Below are 22,745 nucleotides of genomic sequence, written 5' to 3' on the forward strand. Positions count from 1 at the left end.
TCTCCACGAAGTCTGTTCTCTTGCTACTGAATTTACTAACAGCTCCTCTTAGTCTGTTAATGGATCTTGGTGCCTCTCCCCCACCTAGAGATTTCCTTTGATGAATACTGCCCTTCAAACTGATTTCTTACAACAATCCTATAAAGTAGGTGTTGGTGAGAAATGATGTTTCCTCCTATTTGCATTATTCAGGTGATGTTGATGGAAGCTTTCAGCAAACCTGGAGAGAAAAATAGACCTACTGTGGTTTAGAGGGGGAGGAAATAGGTTAATTAGGGCTAGGAGCTAATCCCTTACCAAGCTGGACAGGTGCTGAGAAGGAATACATGTGCTTTTCATTAAGACTCTTGGCTAGAAACTAAAAGCTAAAAGTAATGGGTTTCAATATTAAAGTAGAATCATCAGGAACTTTCAAACTTCTTTCCACCATTCATTGCTAAGGAGCTCTTCAAAATAGGATGGCCCATTGAATAGTTATGTAATTACAAAGTGCCTAGTTCTGAGTACGATTACCCCTGTTATACAGAGGCCTGCAGATTTCAGGCCTACCCAATTAGAGCCCTTAGGAGGTTTGAGTGGAAAAGAGGAATATGTTTCCATCTTATGATTTAGTCACAAATTTAGGATGCTTGCCATATGGAACGGGACCTTAATACTAAAGCCTGGCATTCTGAGGATTGATGGGTAGATACTAGTTATAGAATGCTATGGGCTCATAAATCTTAGATCTGATCAGAAATCTCTCTGCACAAAAGCAGTGGTGTGAGAATAAATATGTATCTTCACAAGGCTCCTGATGAGAGGTCCTTATGCAGGTGTCTTATGACACTGAGGTGGTGGCAGGGGCAGGGGAGGGACTGGTAGAAGAGGACTGATAATTTCTGGAGTTTAAATCTTTTTTTTTTTTTGGTCTTTTTTGTCTTTTGTTGTTGTTGTTGCTATTTCTTGGGCCGCTCCCGCGGCATATGGAGGTTCCCAGGCTAGGGGTCGAATCGGAGCTGTAGCCCCCGGCCTACGCCAGAGCCACAGCAACGCGGGATCCGAGCCGCGTCTGCAACCTACACCACAGCTCACGGCAACGCCGGATCCTTAACCCACTGAGCAAGGGCAGGGACCGAACCCGCAACCTCATGGTTCCTAGTTGGATTCGTTAACCACTGCGCCACGACGGGAACTCCCGGAGTTTAAATCTTAATGAAAACATTCCTTTTCAAGATAGCCTGAATGTGTGTACGTTCTCACCCTAGACCCTTAGTGTAATAACTAAGGGGTGGGATGTGGTCCCTGAGGTTTCTAGTCGTAACTAACACTCTGATAGCACTTGTGGACCTTTACTCTGTAAATAAAATTGAAGTTGTGCCACGTGCACTGTTTATTCCAAAATAGAATATGGACTGCTCATCAAAATAGGGTGTACTTGGATCATCTATTTGTCTCCACTTCTTGTGTTTCAGAATCAGCCATGTTTACACTTAGAATGAACAGCCCACGGATGGTCAAAAGAACCAAGGGAGAGAAGGGTGTAGTTATAAATTAATAGGTTTGCAAGTAAAAAATACACAAAAGCACACTCAAATAACCAAAATAGTTTATAACTTAAAATTCTTTCACATAAAAAACAGCAAACTATAATTAATGCTTTCTACCCTCTTAGGAAAAGGACATTAAAAAAATGTTGAACATTAAGACATTATATTCCTTACATTTTATTTCTACATTTTACATTTGCTATCTACAATTTCACCAAGATCTATTTCACCTGTCCTTTTGCACTTTGTAATGATTATTCCAGAACTGTACTCAACTGGCATGTAGTAATTGAGCACTTAGAATGTGGCTGGTCCAAACTGAGATGTGCTATAAATGGAAAACTTACCAGCTTTTGGAGAATTGGTATGAAAAAAAGAATGTAAAAATCCAATTTTTATAGTGTTACTTTAAGTGTATTACATAAATTACCAGAATTTCATTTAAAAAATATTTTAAAATGTAGTTACAAGAAAATTTAAAATTACATGTGGTTCACATTATTCTTCTATTGGATAGCAAATGGGCTAGAACATTCGAAAACAAAGTAGCTATGAATTTTATCAGTATCTCCTAGCCCGCTCTCTGCTTTTGGAAATTGAATTGTAAAATAAAAGAATAATCTGGCTACTTTTATGCATACTTTTAATTTTTTATAGTGAACATACATTACGTTTTGGATAGAGAAAGTAAAAATATTCTATTTTTTATAATCTTAAGAGTTACAAAACAAGGACTGGCATTTAATAAGATTCATAGCATAAAAAATTAAAACAATAAATCAAATCCCCCTATTGAGAAGTATATTTTGCACCTTTTATCAGATGCAAAATGAGGCACCTAGAGGTAGGAGTACAAACCTGAGAAAACACTACTTGTACAGAAGTTACAATTCTCATCAAAATGATCACGAAAGTGCCACTACTTAGGTGACTGTTGATGAGAATGTCCAAGCCACCGTGCTCACATTCCTCCCTGTGTTTCTGAGAAAGAGAAGCTGTTTTTCTGGAACCAAGAATTAAGAACACACACTCAATCAATAATGGCAAAGTATGCGCAATTTTGTTTTCTTTCCACATTTAACATATAAGTGAGACCTTTTGCAATAAGTTTCACTAGTTCTAACCATCTGACATAAAGGGACTTGTTCATAAATTATTTAAAATGTGATGAGTTAATGATTTTTGGTGAAATACACCATTAACGCTGCTTTTCTTCCCCCTCATTGCTAAAAGAATAATTTATTTTGAAATGGTGCTTTTGTGTTGTCCTCATTCTGGCAACATAATGGAACGCTTTTTCAAAAGCCTCCTTGTGACAGGGACACCATCCATTATCAGGCCTTTCTGTGAGGTCACATGACATGGGGGTTTCTAGTAATACTCGGGTGCATTCACTTCATCTGCAAAAGCAGCCGGCACGACCACCCCCTGCCGGTGCAGCTCCCGGAGAACATCCAATATCGAGTCCAACTCTGTGCGGAACTTGTCCAGCTCACGATTCTTCAACTGTGCAAGTCTTTTCCATTTCTCAATCTCTTTGTTTTGCTTGGTTTCTACTACCTGGTGTGTTTGCTGTATTATCTGCAAATTTAAAAAAATGCCTCATTATTGTTAGGGTTCATAGTGGGGGTGCAGAATATCAACAATCTGAGAGCTCAGATGGGACAATGTAGACTATGGAAAACCGGTTATCTAAATATGTCAGGGTTGGTGATGGACTCACCAAACAGGCTCGCAAGTGAAAATAAGTGGGAACTTTAGTATGTAATTACGATAAAGAGTAAAGGAGTTTAAAGTCTTTTTCTTTTTTTTTTTTTGCCGGGGGGGGGGGAGGGGAAGAAAAGGGTACCATTTAAAAGGCATCAAATTTCTAATTCTGGAGAGTGAATTCAAACATCCCAATGCTGTTCTTAAGAACAGTACTTGAGATGCAATCAAGACAGGTTTAGGAGTTCCCGTCGTGGCGCAGTGGTTAACGAATCCGACTAGGAACCATGAGGTTGCGGGTTCGATCCCTGCCCTTGCTCAGTGGGTTAAGGATCCGGCGTTGCCGTGAGCTGTGGTGTAGGTTGCAGACGCGGCTCGGATCCCGCGTTGCTGTGGCTCTGGCGTAGGCCGGTGGCTACAGCTCCGATTCAACCCCTAGCCTGGGAACGTCCATATGCCGCGGGAGCGGCCCAAGAAATAGCAACAATAACAACAACAACAACAAAAAAGACAAAAAAAAAAAAAAAAAAAAAAAAGACAGGTTTAATGCAACACGTGTCACTATAACTGTAAGAATTAGTAAAAGCACACACACCTATCAGGTACCAGGCTTGGTTTTAAGCATTTTATATATGTTAGCATTTAATCCTGCCAACACACTAGGAAATACATTCTATATATTCATCCCATTTTAACAGGTAGGGATATAGCAGGGCAAATAAGTAAGAAAATAATTTGCTGGCGTTCCTGTTGAAGGTCAGCAGATTATGAATCCCACTAGCATGCATGAGGATGTGGGTTTGATCCCTGACCTCGCTCAGTGGGTTAAGGATTCGGCAATGACGTGAGCTGTGGTGTAGGTCACAGACGTGTCTTGGATCCCAATTGCTGTGGCTGTGGTGCAGGCCAGCAGCTGTAGCTCTGATTTGACCTCTAGCCTGGGAACGTCCATATACCACAGGTGCAGCCCTAAAAAGAATAAAAAAGAAAAGAAAATAATTAGCCCAAGATTCACATAGAACCTGTTGGAGGCAGAATCAGGATTCACACCCAGGCAGGCTAGCTACAGAGCCCCTGCTCTTAACTAACACACTAGACTGTCTTGCTTATGTGGATCAATTTTTTTCAACTGAGAAATGATTGTACCTTGTTCAGTAACTTAAACTTTCTTATAATTTCAAAATACCTTACCATAAGGGAACTGTTAGTCACTGGCATTACAAACCATAGAAAACTAGACATACAAAAACAACTAGTTAGGGCAAAAAACCAATAATGTTTTCTAAACATTATACATGTTGAAGCTCTGAAATAAATTTATAAATTTATAAATTTATAATTCTGCCTGGATACAGAGTAATTTCATAATTCTAAAAAATTTCAAAAATATTCTATAAACAGGTGCTTAAGAGGGATACAAAATGCTGTATTAATTTTCAATTTTAAGTTTTAAACATTGTATTTGAAAACTCTGGATGATTATTATATATTTATATTTGGCATTTAATACTTTAAAAATTATATTCAGACATAATTGATATAAATTGTATAAGTTTAAGCATACAAGGTAATGGTACATGTAAATGCTGTGAAATGATTACAATAAGTTAACATTTGTCACCTCCTAAGTTTCAAAATTTTTTTCCTTGTGATGAAAACTTAACATTTACCTTATGTTAATGTGGTGTATGACACTGATTGATTCGCATATGTTGAGCATGTTGAGCCATCCTTATGAACTTTGGATAAATCTCACTTGGTCGTGGTGTATGATCTTTTTTATATGTTGTTGGATTTGGTTGGCTAAATTTTGTTGAGATTTTTTGTGTCTATATTTATCAGATATTGGCCTGTAATTTTCATTTTTGGCAGTATTCTTGTCTGGTTTTGGTATTAGGGTGATGGTAGCTTCAGAGAATGTCTTTGGGAATGTTCCTTCTTCTTCAGCCTTTTGGAAAAGTTTAAGAAGGATGGGTTTAAGTTCTTTGTATGTTTGGTAGAATTTGTCTGTGAAGCCATCTGGTCCTGGACTCTTGCTTGTAGGGAATGCTTTTATTACACATTCAATTTCACTTCTAGCAATCAGTCTGTTGAATTGATCTATTTCTTCTTGATTCAGTTTTGGTGGGCTCTAAGTCTCTAGAAAGTTATCCATTTCTTCTAGGTTGTCAAACTTGTTGGCATATGACTGTTCGCAGTATTCTCTTAAAACGCTTTTTTTGTACTTCTGCAGGATACATTGAGATTTCTCTTTTTTCATTTCTTATTTTGTTTACTTGGGTTTTTTCTCTCCTCTTCTTGTTGAGTCTGGCCAGGGGTTGTCAATTTTGTTTACCTTTTCAAAGAACTGGCTGTTGGTTTTGATTTTCTTTTTCTATTATTTTTTGAATCTCTATTTTATTGATTTCCTTTCTGATCTTTATGACTTCCTTCTTTAGGTTTTGTCTGTACTTCTTTTTCTAATTCTTTTTAGGTGGTAGGTTAAATTGTTGATTTGAGATTTTTTTCTTCTTTTCTGAGGAAGACTGTATTGCAATAAACTTCCCTCTAAGAACTGCTTTTGTAGCATCCCATAGATTTTGAATGGTTGTATTTTCATTATCACTTGTCCTGAGGTTTTTAAAAATTTTCTGATTTTCTTGTTGACCCATTGGTTTTTTAATAGCATGTGTTTAGTCTCCATGTACTCATTTCTTTTCCTATGGTTGATTTCTACTTTGACGCCACTGTTGTCAGAGAAGATACTTGAAATAACTTCTATTCTCTTAAATCTGTTGAGGTGAGTTTTGTGCCACAATATGTGGTCAATCCTTGAGAATGTTCCCTGGGCACTTGAAAAGAATATATATTCTTATTTTTGTAGATGTAATGTACTGAAAATGTGGATTAAGTCTATGTATTCTATTGTGTCACTTAGGATCTCTGTTGCCTTATTAACAAAAGAAAAATCAAAAACCACATGATTATCTCAACAGATGCAGAAAAAGCATTTTACAAAATCCAGTATCCATTCATAATAAAAACTCTTATCAAAGTGGGTATAGAGGGAACATACCTTAACATAATAAAAGTCATTTACGACAAACCCACAGCTAATATAATACTTAACAGAGAAAAGCTGAAAGCTAAAATCTGAAACAAGACAAGGATGCCCACTCTCATCACTTTTATTTCACATAGTATTGGAAGTCCTAACCACAGCAATCAGAGAAACAAAAGAATTAAAAGGTATTCGAATTGGAAGAGAAGAGGTAAAAATGTCACTCTATGCAGATGACATGATACTATATATAGAAAATCCTAAGAACTCCACACGAAAACTACTTGAACTGATTAATGAATTCAACAAAGTAGCAGGAATATAAGACTAACATTCAGAAATTGGTTGCATTTCTGTATACTAACAATGAAATATTAGAAAAGGAATATAAAAATATAATACCTTTTAAAATCACAGTCCAAAAAATTAAAATACCTAGGAACAAACCTAACCAAGGAGGTGAAAGACTTACATGCTGAGAACTGTAAAACATTCATCAAGGAAATTAAAGAGGAATCAAAGAAATGGAAAGACATTTCATGCTCCTGGATTAGAGGAATTAAATAGTTAAAATGGCCATAATACCCAAAACAATCTACAGATTCAATGTGGTCCCTATTAAATTACCTATGACATTTTTCACAGAACTAGAACAAACAATAAAAAAATTTATGTGGAACCATAAATGACCCAGGATTGCCAAAGCAATCCTGAGGGAAAAAAACAAGCAGGAGGAATAATTCTCTCAGACTTCAGACAATACTACAAATCTATAGCAATCAAGATGGTGTGGTACTGGTACAAAAATAGACATACAGACCAATGGAATGGAATAGAGAATCCAAAAATAAACCCAGACGCCTATGGTCAATTAATCTTTGACAAAGGAACCAATAATATGAGAAAAAGTCTCTTCAGCAAGTGGTGCTGGGAAAAATGGACACCTGCCTGTAAATCAATGAAACTAGAATACCCTCATACCATGCACAAAAATAAACTCAAAATGGCTTAAAGACTTAAACATAAGACAAGACACCATCAAACTCCTAGAAGATAACACAGGCAAAACATTCTCTAACATCACCCTTACAAATGTTTTCTCAGGTCAGTCTCCCAAGGCAACAGAAATAAAGGCAAAAATAAACCAATGGGACCTAATCAAACTGACAAGCTTTTGCACAGCAAAGGAAACCATAAAAAAATAAAAAACAAAAAGACAACTTACGGAATGGGAGAAAATAGTTTCAAACAATGCAACTGACAACCAATTAAAAATGGGCAGAAGACCTGAATAGACATTTCTCCAAAGAAGATATACAGATGGCCAACAGGCACATGAAAAAATGCTCAACATCACTGATTATTAGAGAAATGCAAATCAAAACTACAGTGAGGTATCACCTTACACCTGTCAGAATGGCCACCATTAAGTCAACAAATAAACACTGGAGAGGGTATGGAGAAAAGGGAACCTCTTACACTGTTGGTGGGAATGTAAATTGGTACAACCACTATGGAAAACAGTATGGAAATACCTCAGAAAACTAAATACAGTTTAACTACTATATGACCTAGCAATCCCACTCTTGGGCATATATATGGACAAAACTTTCCTTTAAAAAGACATATACACCCATGTGCTCATAGCAGCACTATTCACAATAGCCAAGACATGGAAACAACCTAAATGTCCATCGACAGATGAATGGATTCAGAAGATGTGGTGTATCTACACAATGGAATACTACTCAGCCACAATGCCATTTGCAGCAACCTGGACAGAACTAAAGACTCTCATACTGAGTGAAGTCAGTCAGAAAGAGAAAAACAAATATCGTATGATATCACTTACATCTGGAATCTAATATATGGCACAAATGAACCTATCTACAGAAAAGGAATAAACCCATGGACTTGGAGAACAGACTCGTGGTTGCCAATGGGGAGAGGGAAGAAGTGGGATGGACTGGGAGTTTGGGGTTAGTAGATGTAAACTATTGCATTTGGAGTGGATAAGCAGTGAGATCCTGCTGTATAGCACAGGAAACTATATATAGTCATGTTGTGATGGAACATGATGGAGGATAATATGAGAAAAAGAATGTATATAATATATATGTGTATGACTGGGTCACTTTGCTGTACAGCAGAAATTGATAGAACACTGTAAATCAACTATAATAGAAAAAATAAAAATCTTAAAGATTTACTTTCTTAGCAACTTTCAAATATACACATATAGTATTAACTATAGTCATCACGCTGTACATTACATCCCCAGAACTTACTCATCTTGTACTGGAAATTTTAACCTTTTGACCACCTTCACCTAATTCCCTCACAACACCACCCTGCCCCTGGCAACTGCCAATCTGATCTTTGTATCTGTTTGGTTTCTTAGAGTCCACACCTAAGATCATAGAGTATTTGTATTTCTCTGTGTGACAGCATGAAACCCTCAAGGCCCATCCATATTGCTGCAAGTGGCAGAATTTCCCTTTTTGCAGCTAAATACCACTCCATTGTATGTATATACATCACATTTTCTTTATTCATTCATCCACTGATGGACACTTATGTTATTTTCCATGTATTGGCTGATGTAAATAATGCTGCACTGAACATGGGCTGCACCAGTGTATGTTCCCACCAACAGTGCACAGGGTTCCTTTTTCTCCATGTTCTAAAGGATACTTGTTATTTTTATCTTTTTGATGATAGCTCATTGTGGGTTTGATTTGCATTTCCCTATTGACTGGTGTTTTTGAGCGCATTTTCATTTAGCTGTTGGCTACTTAAATATCTTCTTTGGAATACTGTGTATTCAGGTCCTTTGCCCAATTAAGGTTTGTGGGTTTGTTGTTTTTTTTTTTTTGCTGCTGAGTTGTATGAGTCCCTTGTATGTTTTGGATATCAACCCTTATCAGATATGTGGTTTCTAAATATTTTCTCCCATTTCACAGGTTACCTTTTCATTATGTTGATTTCTTTGGTTGTGCAGATGTTATGTCAGTTTGATGTACCTTTTTTTTTTTTTTTTTTGTCTTTTTAGGGCTGCACCCATAGCATATAGAAGTTCCCAGGCTAGGGGTCGAATTGGAGCTGCAGCTGCTGGCCTACACCATAGTAACAGCAATGCAGGATCTGAGCCATGTCTGCAACCTACACTGCAGCTCAAGGCAACACCAGATCCTTAACCCACTGACCGAAGCCAGGGAACAAGCTCTTGTCCTCAAGGAAACTAGTCGGGTTTGTTACTGCTGAGCCATGATGGGAACTCCTTTGTCCCATTTGTATTTTATTTTGTTGTTTATGCTTTAGGTATCATAGCCAGAAAGGATCTATGTCAAGACACATGTCAAGGAGCATTTTCTTTATATTTTCTTCTAGGAGTTTTATGGTTTCAAGTCTTATATTTAGGTCTTTAATCAATTTAGAGTAAATTTTTGTGAGTGGTATTAGGGGTCTAGTTTCAGTCTTCTGCATGTGAATATCCAATTTTCATGGAACCATTCATAGAGAACCCTGTCTTTTCTCCACTGAGTATTCTTGGCTATCTTACCAAATATGTATGCATGGATTTATTTCTGGGCTCTTGATCTGTTCCATTGGTCTATGTGTCTGTTGTTAATACCAGGATCATACTGCTTTGGTTACTATAGCTTTGTAATATAGTTTAAAAGTAGGAAGTGAGATGCTTCCAGTTTCGTTCTTTCTTAGGACTGCTTTGACTATTCATAATTTTTTGTGGTTCCAGATGACTTTTCCAAAATTGTAAAAAATGCCATTGTGTATGGTCAGGCCACTCAAGATGGCTGTTCTCTGTACATCCCCTGCTCAACCACTGCCTACTTCATCTACACTCACATGACTGACCTTCCTACAGACTTGCCCCAGACCCCAGCTAGTGATTCTTTTAACTTTTAGATCAGAACATCTCCACCATGATAGCTTATCTAAAGGGTGGTGAGGGGTGTACTCCTCTGCTGGTTTCCCTGGTAACTGATGAGCTAACCTGATGTCAATTCCCCCATAACTGGTAACCTCTTTTCTCCCCAGGAGTGAGGACTGCCATCATGGCCTGCTTGCAGTCTGCAGCACACAGTGGGGTGTTGCTCCAGGACCTTGCTTCAGACCTGTAAGTTCTCCCATGTATTAAACCATTCATGTTTCTGTTGCTGAATTTGGATTTTCTCTTTGGTCTTGAAGCTGGGAAAGTACAAAACTTGTAGGCCTGTGTGATACAGCCAACACTTAGAATCTTGACAGGGGATCGTGTTGAATCTATAGATGGCTTTGGACATTTCAACAATATTAATTCTTGTAATCTATGAACATTGAATGTCTTTCTATTTGTATCTCATTTCTTTCATCAGTGTCTTATAGTTTTCAGTGTACAGACCTTTTTACCTCCTTAGATAAATTTATTTCCAAGTATTCTAATGTTTCTGATGTACAAAGGATAGTTTTATTTTTTAGATCATCTGTTGTTAGCATATATAATAATTACTGGTTTTTGTATACTGATTTGGGTATCATGCAACTTTATTGAATTCACTGACTAACCAGTTTTTTGGAGTCTTTAGAATTTTCTCTATAAAATCATGTTATTCACAAATGAGACAATTTCACTTCTTTCCAGTTCTGATGCCTTTCTTTGTCTTGCCTGATTGTTCTGGCTAAGGCTTCTAGTACTATGCTGAATAGGAGCTGTGAGAATGAGCACCCCTGTCTTATTCCTGTCTTAGCAGAAAAGGTTCCAACCTCTCACCACTGAATATGATGTTAGCTATAGTCTTGTTTTACACATGTATATATGTATTTATAGCCAGCTGCACCTGCAGCATATGGAATTTCCTGGACTAGGGGTCAAATCAGAGCTGCAGCTGAGGCCTGTGCCATAACCACGAGATCTGAGCCACATCTGCAACATATGCCACAGCTTAAGGCAACACTGGCTCCTTAACACACCAGTAAGGCCAGGGTTTGAACTCTATCTTCAGAGATGAGACTATCCTGGGTCCTTAATCCACTGAGCCACAATAGGAACTCCTGTAGTCTTGTTATACAGAGCATTTTTTTATGTTATGGTACATTCCTTTTATTCCTAATTTGCTGAGCATTTTTATCATGAATGACTGTTCTATTTTGATAAATGCTCTTTCTACGTCTATTGAGGTGATCAAATAAGTTTTACTTTCACTCAGTTAATGTGATGTATCACATTTATTGATTTGCACATGCTGTGTCATCCCTGCATCCCAGGGATGAATCCCACTTGATAATGGTGTGTGATCATTTTAATGTGCTGTTGAATTTGATTTGCTACTATATATATATATTTTATGTATGTTTAAGAACTTTGCACCTATATTCATCAGAGAAAGAGGTCTATAGTTTTCTTGAAGTTTTTTCTGGCTTTGGTATCAGGGTAATGCTGGCCTTGTAAAATGAGTTTGAGAGTGTTCCCTCTTTTACTTTCTGGAAGAGTTTGAGAAGGACTGGTATTAATTCTTTAAAAATCTGATAGAATTCAACAGTGGAGCCATCTGTTCCTGGAATTTTCTTTGTTGGGAGTATTTGATTACTGATGGTCTCCTTACTAGTATGATCTTTTCAAGATTTTCTATGATTCAGTCTTGGTAAGTTGTATGCTTTCAGCAATTTATCAATTTCCTCTAAGTTGTTCAGTTTGTAGGCATTTAGTTGTTCACAGTAGTCTCCTATGATCTGCTGCACTTCTGCGATATCAGTTACAATGTCTCTCCTTTCATTTATAATTTTAACTCCTCTTTTTTTTTCTTGGTTAGTCTAGCTAAAGATTTGTTAATTTTATTTATCATTTTAAAGAATCAACTCTTTTTTTTGTTAACATTTCCCTATTCTTTTCATTTATTTCTGCTCTCATCTTTATTTCCTTCCTTCTGTTAACTTTGGGCTTAGTTTGTTGTTCTTCTTTTACTTCCCTGAGGCATAAAGTTAGGTTTTTAAATCTTTTCTTTTTTCTTGATATATACATTTATCACTATAACTTTCCCTCTTAGAAATGCTTTTGTTGTATTTTATTAGTTTTGGTATGTTGCATTTCAAGTTTCATTTATCTCAAGACACTTTTCTATTTTCCTTTCAAGTCTTTGGTCTTTGGTTATTAGGAATGTGTTGTGTAAGTTCTATGTACTTGTCAAACTTCCAGTTTTCCTCCTGATGATTTTTAGTTATCATTTTGATAAGAAAAGATATTTGATCAGATAAAATACTTGCTATGATTTCAATTTTCTGAGGTTTGTCACCTTCTTTTGTGGCCTAACATATGATCTACCCTAGGAAATGTTTCTTGTGTACTTGATAAGAATATACTGCTGCTGTTAGTGGGAATGTTAGCAGGAATGTAATGTATATATCTATTAGATCATTCTTTCTGCAGTATTATTCCAATCCTATTGTTTCCTTCCACTGTTGGGATGAGGTGCTAAAGTCCCCAACTATTATGGTGTTGCTTTTTATACCTCTCCTTTTAGTTGTTGGTGTTTTATATATTTAGTTGCTCTGATGTTGGATACATAAATATTTATGTGGTATATCTTAAGGATGGATTGAGTGCTTTATCATTACATAATTATCTTCTCTGTTTCTTTCAGTAATTTTTAGCTTAAAGTTTATTTTGTCTGATGTAACTATAGCTATTCATGCTTTCTTTTGGTCACCATTTGCTTAAAATCTTTTCCCATCCCTTTACTCTCAGTCTATGTATGCTCTTAATAAAGTGAGTCTCTTGTAGGTAGCATATTGTTTGAATACTACTTTTTGTCCATCTAGCAATTCTATCATTTTGAATGGAGAATTTAATCCATTTATATTTGAAGTAATTAATGATAGATAAGAACTTACTATTGCCATTTTGTGGTTTTCTGACTGTTTTGGAGATCCTTGCTTTTTAACATTTCCATTCTTTTGTGAATTGATGATTTTTTTGTGTTATGCTTTGACTCCTTCAGCATAATCTTTTTTTTTTTTTTTGGTTTTTTTTTTTTTTTATTTTCCCACTGTACAGCAAGGGGGTCAGGTCATCCTTAGATGTATACATTGCAGTTACAGTTTTTTCCCCCACCCTTTCTTCTGTTGCGACATGAGTATCTAGACATAGTTCTCAATGCTATTCAGCAGGATCTCCTTGTAAATCTATTCTAGGTTGTGTCTGATAAGCCCAAGCTCCCGATCCCTCCCACTCCCTCCCCCTCCCATCAGGCAACCACAAGTCTCTTCTCCAAGTCCATGATTTTCTTTTCTGAGGAGATGTTCATTTGTGCTGGATATTAGATTCCAGTTATAAGTGATATCATATGGTATTTGTCTTTGTCTTTCTGGCTCATTTCACTCAGTATGAGATTCTCTAGTTCCATCCATGTTGCTGCAAATGGCATTATGTCATCCTTTTTTATGGCTGAGTAGTATTCCATTGTGTATATATACCACCTCTTCCGAATCCAATCATCTGTCGATGGACATTTGGATTGTTTCCATGTCCTGGCTATTGTGAATAGGGCTGCAATGAACATGCGGGTGCATGTGTCTCTTTTAAGTAGAGCTTTGTCCGGATAGATGCCCAAGAGTGGGATTGCAGGGTCATATGGAAGTTCTATGTATAGATTTCTAAGGTATCTCCAAACTGTTCTCCATAGTGGCTGTACCAGTTTACATTCCCACCAGCAGTGCAGGAGGGTTCCCTTTTCTCCACAGCCCCTCCAGCACTTGTTATTTGTGGATTTATTAATGCTGGCCATTCTGACTGGTGTGAGGTGGTATCTCATGGTAGTTTTGATTTGCATTTCTCTTATAATCAGCGATGTTGAGCATTTTTTCATGTGTTTGTTGGCCATCTGTATATCTTCCTTGGAGAAATGTCTATTCAGGTCTTTTGCCCATTTTTCCATTGATTGATTGGTTTTTTTGCTGTTGAGTTGTATAAGTTGCTTGTATATTCTAGAGATTAAGCCCTTGTCAGTTGCATCATTTGAAACTATTTTCTCCCATTCTGTAAGTTGTCTTTTTGTTTTCTTTTTGGTTTCCTTTGCTGTGCAAAAGCTTTTCAGTTTGATGAGGTCCCATGGGTTTATTTTTGCTCTAATTTCTATTGCTTTGGGAGACTGACCCTTCAGCATAATCTTGTGTATAACTATTAAAGGTTATTCCTTTATAGTTACCATGAGGCTTACATAAGATGTTATACATTTATAACATCCTATTTTAAGTTGCTAAAAACTTAACTTCAATGGCAGACCTATTATATTAAGTGAAGTGAAATAAAGCAGAGAAAGACACAATCGATATCATTTCTATGTGGAATCTAAAAAAAAAATACAGGAGTTCTCATCATGGCTCAGCAGTAACAAACCTGACTAGTATCCATGAGGATCCAGGTTTGATCCCTGGCCTTACTCAGTGGGTTAAGGATCTGGCGTTGTCATGAGCTTGATCTAGTGTAGCTGTGGCTGTGGCATCGGCTGGCAGCTACAGCTGTTTCGACCCTTTGCCTGGGAACTTCCATATGCCGTGAGTGTGGCCCTAAAATGACAAAGAAACAAACAACCTATTGTGCCACAGCAGAAACTCCAATTTTAGGTTATTGATGTTACAATTTACATATATTAATTTGAAAGGGATCACATTAAATCTGTAAATTGCTGTGGGTGGCATTGATATTTTAACAGTATTAATTCTTCCAATCCAAGAGCATGGGATATCTTCACATGTTTTGGATCATCTTTCACCTCCTTGGTCAGGTTTATTCCCAGGTTTTTTCTCTGTGTGTGTGTGTGTGTGAGATTTTAAAGGATTATCTTCTTTTTTACATTCCCTTTCTGCTTTCTGCATTCCCACCGTTAGTACACAGAAATGCAACTGCTATCTAAATGTTAATCTTGTATCCTGCTACTTTGCTCAATTCATTTATCAGATCTGGTAGTTTTTGTGTGGAGTCCTTAGAATTTTCTATATATAGTATCATGTCATCTGCACACAGTGACAATTTTACTTTTCCCTTCCAATTTGAATACCTTTCATTTCTTTTTCTCACCTGACTGCTGTGACTATGACTTCCAGTACTATGTTGAATAAAAGTGATGAGAGTGGGCCTACTTATCTTGTTTGAGATTTTAGTAGGAAGGCTTTTAGCTTTTCTCTGTTGAGTATTATACTGGCTGTGTATGTGTTATAAATAACCATTATATGGGAAGCACCTGGTTGCAGGGCCCTCAACAATAGAGATGAGCCCCAGGAAAGTGGGGGCAATGAGTCGTACCCAGGCACAAGCCCCTTGGGTGTGGCAGGTGATGCCTGGTTGTGGGGCCCTCAGCAGTGGTGGGCCATGCACACTCCCAGGAAGGCAGCAGTGGCTGATGCCTGGTTGTAGGACCCTTGGCAGTGGCAGGGGGCTGCACCCACCTCTGAAGTCTGAGATGGCTGCTACAGCTTGTGCCTGCCCCCGTAGCCCACGCAAGTGGTGCCCTTCTGCCTGAGAGCTCACACTCATGGAAAAATAAATTCTTATGGCAGTTCTACCCCCTTCTATTGCACTCCCCAGCAATGGCGCCCTACTTTTCTGCTGGGCCCAGGCCTCCTCCCGCATTCCTTTGGCTGTGGCATACCACACCTAGCCCCTCAGGTTGTTTCTATGCAGCCAACCTTAGTCCTCTCCCTGGGTCTGATCTCTGAAGCCTGAGCTTCAGCACCCAGACCCCACCTGTCCCAGCAGATGAGTGTGTCAGTGTCTCAGGCTGGGGTGCACTGGGCAGTGACACTCACTAATCTGTGCAGCTCTTTCCCCACTTTGCCCTTCTCAGACCAGCTGCTGTGCTTTTCTCCAGGTCTTTGAAGTTCCCCTTTTGCTCTGGCTGATATCCCCACCAGTCAAGGAGCTTCCTAGTGTGCAGAAACCTTCCTTCTTTCACAGCTTCCTCCCAGGGCTGCTCGTTCTGAGCTGATTTCTTTTTCTCTCTTCTCTCCTTTTGTCCTACTCAGTCGTGTTGAAGCTTTTGGCCCTTTTCTAAGTCTGAGTTCTTCGGTCAGCATTCAATAGATATCCTGTAAGAAGTGTTCTATATAGATTTTTTTTAAAAAATGTATTTGTGGGAGGTGAGTTCCACATCCTACTCCTCTGCCATCTTGATCTGATCTTCCACAGTTTGTAACTTATCTTGTCTGTCTTTTAAGAAACTATTGTAGGAGTTCCCGTCGTGGCGCAGTGGTTAACGAATCCGACTAGGAACCATGAGGTTGAGGGTTCGGTCCCTGCCCTTGCTCAGAGGGTTAAGGATCCAGCATTGCCGTGAGCTGTGGTGTAGGTTGCAGACGCGGCTCGGATCCTGCGTTGCTGTGGCTCTGGCGTAGGCTGGGGGCTACAGCTCCGATTTGACCCCTAGTCTGGGAACCTCCATATGCCGTGGAAGCGGCCCAAAGAAATAGCAAAAAGACAAAAAAAAATAAAATAAAATTAAATTAAAAAATTAAAAAAAAAACTATTGTAGTTACATTTTGCATTCTACCCTTCACACTAGCTTTATAAGTGACTAACCTACCACCCTTACAACATTATTCTGAATATTACTATATATTTACCTTTGCTAGTGATACTCTTTCATATGTTGTCTTGTTACTAATTAATGCCCTTTTGTTTCAAGCTTAAAGATGTCCTTTTAACATTCTTACAAGTTTGGTCTAGTGGTACTTAAATTTTTTAGCTTTTTCTTGTCTGGAAAACTCTCTCCATCAAGTCTGGATATGCTATTTTTGCTTGGAAGGTTTATTCTTTCAGCACTTTGACTATGTCATACCACTCCCTTCTGGCCTGTAAAGTTTCTGCGGAAAAATCTGGCGATAGTCTTATGGGGGTTCCTGTATATTACAAGTTGTTTTTCACATGCTCTTTAAGATTCTCTCCTTGTCCTCAGCTTTTGACAATTATAATGTGTCTTTTTGTAGGTCTCTTTGGGTTTATCTTAAGCATCCTGGATTTTGTTTCCTTCTCCAGGTTATGGAAGTTTTTAGCCATTATTTCTTCAAACAGTTTTCGGTTCCTCTCTCTTTTCTCTTACTGGGAACCCTATAATGCAAATGTTGATCTATTGATCTATTTCACTTTTTTTCTCATGTTTTCTTTTTGTTGCTCTGATTGGGTGATTTTCACTGCCCTGTGTCTGAATTCACCGATCCTTTCTTCTGCTACATCTAGTCTGCTGCTGAACACCTCTGTTTGTATTTTTCAGTAATTGTATTCTTCAGCTCTGTGATTTATATTTGGTATTTTCTTTAATTTATATCATTTTGTAGAAACTCCCACTTTGTTCATCCATTCTTCTCCAGAGCTCAGGGACCATCTTTATACATGTTATTTTAACCACTTTATCAGGTAAATCACAAATCTCCATTTCATGAAGGTCTTTTTCTGATGTTTTGTATTGTTCTTTCCTTTGGAACATATTTCTCTGCTCCTTCATTTTCCTTGACTCTTTAAGTTGGTTTCTATGCATTAGATAAGACAGTCACCTCTTCCAGTTTTGAAGGAGGGTCTTGTGAAAGAGATGAACCTACTGTTCAATTTTTCCCTAGTTCTTGGTTCTTTTGGAAACTTTTGTGATTGTCTACACAGTCCATTTTATTTTTAGTGGCTTCAGTAGTTGTTGGTGCATCAAGACTTTTCAACATACCAAAGGGGAAGACCTAGGTCAGCACCTATATTCAGGTTGATTGGAAGCCAGACTCTTGGGCAGCAGTTTTGAAAATACTGCAGGCATATATATATATATATATATATATATATATGTATATATATATACATATATATGTGTATATATATAAAAATATATAAAAAATATATAAAATATATATATAAATATATATAAAATATATATATGTGTGTGTGTGTATATATATATATGTATATGTGTGTATATATATATATATATATATATATAAAATCCCTTGGGACCAGAAGCATAAGCCTCACTGGCCATGACAGCCAGGCAACCTAGAGGTGTCCCCTGAAGGCAGGTATAAAAATAGGGTGCCAAAAGATCTTTTTTTGGGAGATTCTGGCAAGCTATTGTGAGGTAAGAAAGGAGAGTGCAAACATGGCTTCTTGGGCCTCCATTCCCAAAGAATATTTCAGCAGACCTCTACATGTTTCAAGATAGGCAAATAAGCCTCTTTCATAGACAGTCTGTGTGCTTTTCAGCCAGCTGCTCCTGCACTGGGCCCTGAGGTGAGTATGTGTGTGAAAGCCCTTTAAAAGCTACTTCTCAATTTGCTATAGCTTTGTGGACACAAGAACCACTGGCTTTCAATGTTGAAGGTCTTGGGAGCTCAAATCCTTTTTTTCCTTCAAGGAGAAGGTTGGGGTTTTTAGTTTGCTATTGATTGAGGGTGAGGTTTATGGTTAGACTGTGTCTCATCCTTTCCTACTTACATCGATGTGGGTTTTGTTTCTTGTTCAGCTAGTTTCTGTTCTGAGGAAACTGTTCCATATGCTGTAGATTTAGTGTGTCCATAGCAGGAGGTAAGTTCAGGATCTTCTTATATTGCCTTCTTGAACTGTAACTTGTCTTTGACTTTTTACAATTTAATTATAATGTTTCGGTATAGCCTTTTTTTGGGGGTTCAATCTATTTAGAGTCCTTTGGGTTTCATGAATATGAATGTCTGTATCTTTCCCTAGGAGTTTTAGCCATTACTGCTTTATATATACTTTCTGCCCCTTTTTCCTTGATTTCTCCTTCTGGGATTTCCATAAGGATGATATTATTTCTTCTGATGGTGTCCCATAAATCCCACAAAAGTGATTTTTCATTCTTCTTTTGGTTTCTCTGATTGGATAATTTCAAATGACCTATCTTCTAACTCACTGATTTCTTCTGTATGGTCGAGTATGCTGTTGAAGCAATCTAATGAATTCATCAGTCTGCCATATTCTTTAGGATTCTTTTTTCTTTTGATGATTTATATTTCTTTAACTTGTTTTGCTCATGTTTGTCTTTCTAATTTTGTTTGGTGTTCTTTCTGTGTATTTCTACAGTTCACTTAACTTCTATGAATTCTCAGGACAGTCCACAGATCTCTATTTTGTTACGAGCAGTTACTGGAGCTTAACTGGTTTCCTTTGGTTGTGTGATGTTAAACTGATTTTTTGTGATCACTGTTGTGTTGATAGCATTAGAGAAAGTGGACACCTTTTCTAGACTTTACAGGTTTGCCTTGGCAGAGGCAGTCCATTGTCCATTAGCTCGGCTGGGATTTTGGACAGGTCAGGTGGCATTGTCCTTAGGCAGGTAGAGTTTGCTATTAGGGTCTCTGTGTGGGTGAGGACACTGCCTGAGCTTTGAGGTCACTGGCTGGAACAAGTGGATAGGACTCGTGGCTTGGTTTCCTGTCCATGTGTGGCTATAAGGTAAGCTCTGCAGTTGCCCAGATTTCTGGTCAGGCTTTATAGTAAGGTTCAACTAGGTACTATACTTAGCAGTAGATAGTGCTATGAATTAGCAGGGTAGCAGAATGGGTCCAAGATGGGAACGACTCTTTTTTGGAGGACCTGAATCAGGCAAAATTGTGACTACTTCCCAGGTCAGACAGGGCTCCTAAGCCAGTGGCTTAGCTCTGCAAATAGGCAGTGCTGCTGTCTGGGCTCGAGTGCCACTGTAAATGAGGCTTTAAGATGGGCTACATGGCTTCTGGGTATCTAGTTAGGTTTCCTGGTTGGAAGAGCTGGAAGATGTACTCAGTAGGCGGGGATACAAATGAGCTTCCCTGGCAGAACTGGCTCCAAGGGTAATAAGGGTTGTTGTTTAGAGTCCTGAATCAGAGAGCTGTGCACCAAGTTCCTTGGTCATACTGGGTCAGCATCTTGGTTCTGCAGATGGGCACAGCCACTGGTTGGTATTAATACCTGGGCATGACTTTGAGGAGGATCTTGGTCTACCAAGAGCCAAGAGCTGATTGCTGTAAATCCTGTCCTGTCCCCCTTTTCTGTCACCATCTGATCTCCTACAGATTATCCCTGAATTACCTATGAGGCAAGACCTGAGTGGGTCTCCTAGGAACTACCTACCCACAAGGGTTGGTGAGGTGGATGTTGATACTGGTTTCTCTCTTCCTCCCAGGAAGGCTCCAGAGAGCCTCTCCCTGTGCAGTGCTGTGCCGGTCTAGGGAGGGGAAATGCTGTCAGAGTTTGTTCCTTCCAAGGTCCTTCCTTGTCTCTGTGGTCTAAGTGGGTGCTTCAACCTCACATCTGTATTCTGGGATTTTTCACAGTTGTGTTCTGTGTATGGATAGTTGCTAGCTGGTCTTCTTTGGAGGGGGACGGAAGTCAGAAATCATTTATTTTGCCATCCTAATTTAGCATTTTACCATGCTGTATATGAAACTGAAATCTATCACCTTCTCTACAAATCAAGGATGTCCTAAAAGCCATTTTTTAAAGCAAATATAACACATTTTATAAACCATGTTGAAATAATATATAATCACATTTGTTTATAACAAGACTATAAAGTATTTGTCATAAGGCTATAATATGTGCCTATAACAAGTAAGGAAGCTAATGTTAAACATATTCATCAAAAACTTCCATCTATTTCTTTAGAACAGGCATTATACAACATGGGCAGGCTCTGCTAAAATGGGGACACATTATTTCTACTTTGGCTGATGGTTTCTTAGATTACAATGTAAGTTTTTAAGAGAAGTCTGCAAATAAAAGTCTAAGAGTAAGAATGAGAAATCAACTGCATTAATCTCTTAGTTCTCCATTTCACATTTTGTAGTTTCTATAATGAAAAAGAGCTAGAATCCTGATGTGATTAAATAGAGCTCGGGTTTCTCTGTGGAACTCAGGTAACCATAAAGCTTTCAAGTATGTGGTAGCTATTGTTTTTTAAATAGTATACAAATTTACACTGTGTGTTCCCCACCTCTCATTTGCATGTTAAGGTCCTAGTACACAGTATGGCTATATTTGGATTAAGGAACTAACTGACGTTAAGAGAAGTCATAAAGGTAGTGCCCTGGTCAGACTGGATTTGTATCCTTATAAGAAGAGGCATCAGAGAGCTCTTTTTCTACTCCCCCTTCACCACCCCACAAAGCCCACATGGAGGAAAGGTCATTTGCAAGCCAGAAAAGAGCTCTCATCAGAAGCTGAATCAGCTGGAAACTTGATCATAAACTTTTGGCCTCCAGATCTGAGAAAATTAATTTGTTTTTTAAGCCACACAATTTATGATATTTTGTTGTGACAGCCCAAGCAGACTAATATACTGTTCAATATCAGGACCAAAGCTAGTGCCTAGAAACATATCAAGCAAGTCTTTCTGCCACTTTTAATTTCTATTAATTTATCTGTTTGTAGTTACATGTATAATCCTAATGTTACTAGTGCTAGGCATATATTTTAAACATTTTAATATAAGCTTGTTTCTTACAAATATTTATTGAAATGACTTAAATATGAAACATCATTCCCAAGAGCCTTGTTCCCAGAGTAAAATGTCTTTTACGTATCCATCAGTAATTAAGAGCATAATACAAAATTATTTCTCCATTTCTCTAGATAAAAGGCAAACCGATCTTTAGGTATTTGAGAATTAGTCTTAATTTCCATTAAAAGCCACACCTTTACAATGAAAAGCTATATATGTATTATTAATAAAATCAATATACACTGGAAACACTTAAGAAGTAATTTGCTAGGGATGACAAAATTACAGCAAACTGGAGGTACTTAAATGCAAAGAACTGTACAAATATATAAGTGTGATTTATTTACTACTTTACCTGTTGAAGCTCCTGCTCTCTTTGTTCATGTCTCATTTCCATCTGTTTAATTTTCTTTTCTAAGACCATAAAATGTTTCATTTCTGGTGTATGGTTTTCTTTGGCTTCTCTCAATTCCTCCAAGAGTTTTGTAATCTAACATTGAGATGTGAAATAAATGGAAAATTATGATAATAAGAAAATAATTCATTTTAATAGGTAGCATAAAAAAGTAAGAACATTCACTACATATTCTTCGTATAAAATTTCTCTAGATAAGAGGCTTCTTGTCAACAGCAAAGGTATCTGGAGTTGTTAAAATAACAGCTGTCATTCCCTAGATCCAGAAAGTAAAGGTTCATCCTTGCTCCGAAATGACTCACATTCCAAAAGGTTCCAGATGAATGGATTACTTTCTCCCTTCCACATATGCCAGGCTGGTTGCAGTGCTCAAAATGAAGTTGGGCACCTTCTTGGATGGATTCAGCCTTGCTACAAAGTGTTTTGTTAATAGGTAATTACTTTTAGGATTAAACAATACAGTCAAAGCACCCAACACACTAGAGCATCCGACACAAAGAGTTCAAATATGAATTCTTTTTTGCCAAGTTCCTATAATTCTTTTCTTTTTTTCTCTCCTTTTTAGGGTCACACCTGTGGCATATGGAAGC

At 37.8% G+C, this 22,745-nt stretch overlaps 1 protein-coding gene across 7 annotated transcripts in view; it reads right to left on the reverse strand.

The window, feature by feature from the left end:
• The window catches only part of CEP162 (centrosomal protein 162), a 110,037-nt gene continuing 88,863 nt past the window's right edge, over positions 1,572–22,745 (reverse strand). For 3 of the 7 annotated variants that reach the window (XM_013992660.2, XM_021089595.1, XM_021089608.1), the window contains 3 exons: positions 22,458–22,562; positions 22,096–22,230; positions 1,578–3,110 (listed from right to left, as the gene is read on the reverse strand). In XM_013992660.2, the coding sequence (XP_013848114.1) occupies positions 2,901–3,110; positions 22,096–22,230; positions 22,458–22,562 (450 nt within the window). In that variant the 3' untranslated portion in view covers positions 1,578–2,900. Of the gene's footprint in view, positions 3,111–18,195; positions 20,611–22,095; positions 22,231–22,457; positions 22,567–22,745 lie in introns of those variants that run through there. The other 4 variants (XR_002343389.1, XM_013992659.2, XM_021089607.1 and 1 more) reach the window with 4 other exon arrangements.

This window comes from Sus scrofa, chromosome 1 (assembly GCF_000003025.6).
Source record: "Sus scrofa isolate TJ Tabasco breed Duroc chromosome 1, Sscrofa11.1, whole genome shotgun sequence".
In the NCBI taxonomy this organism is placed as follows: Eukaryota; Metazoa; Chordata; class Mammalia; order Artiodactyla; family Suidae; genus Sus; species Sus scrofa.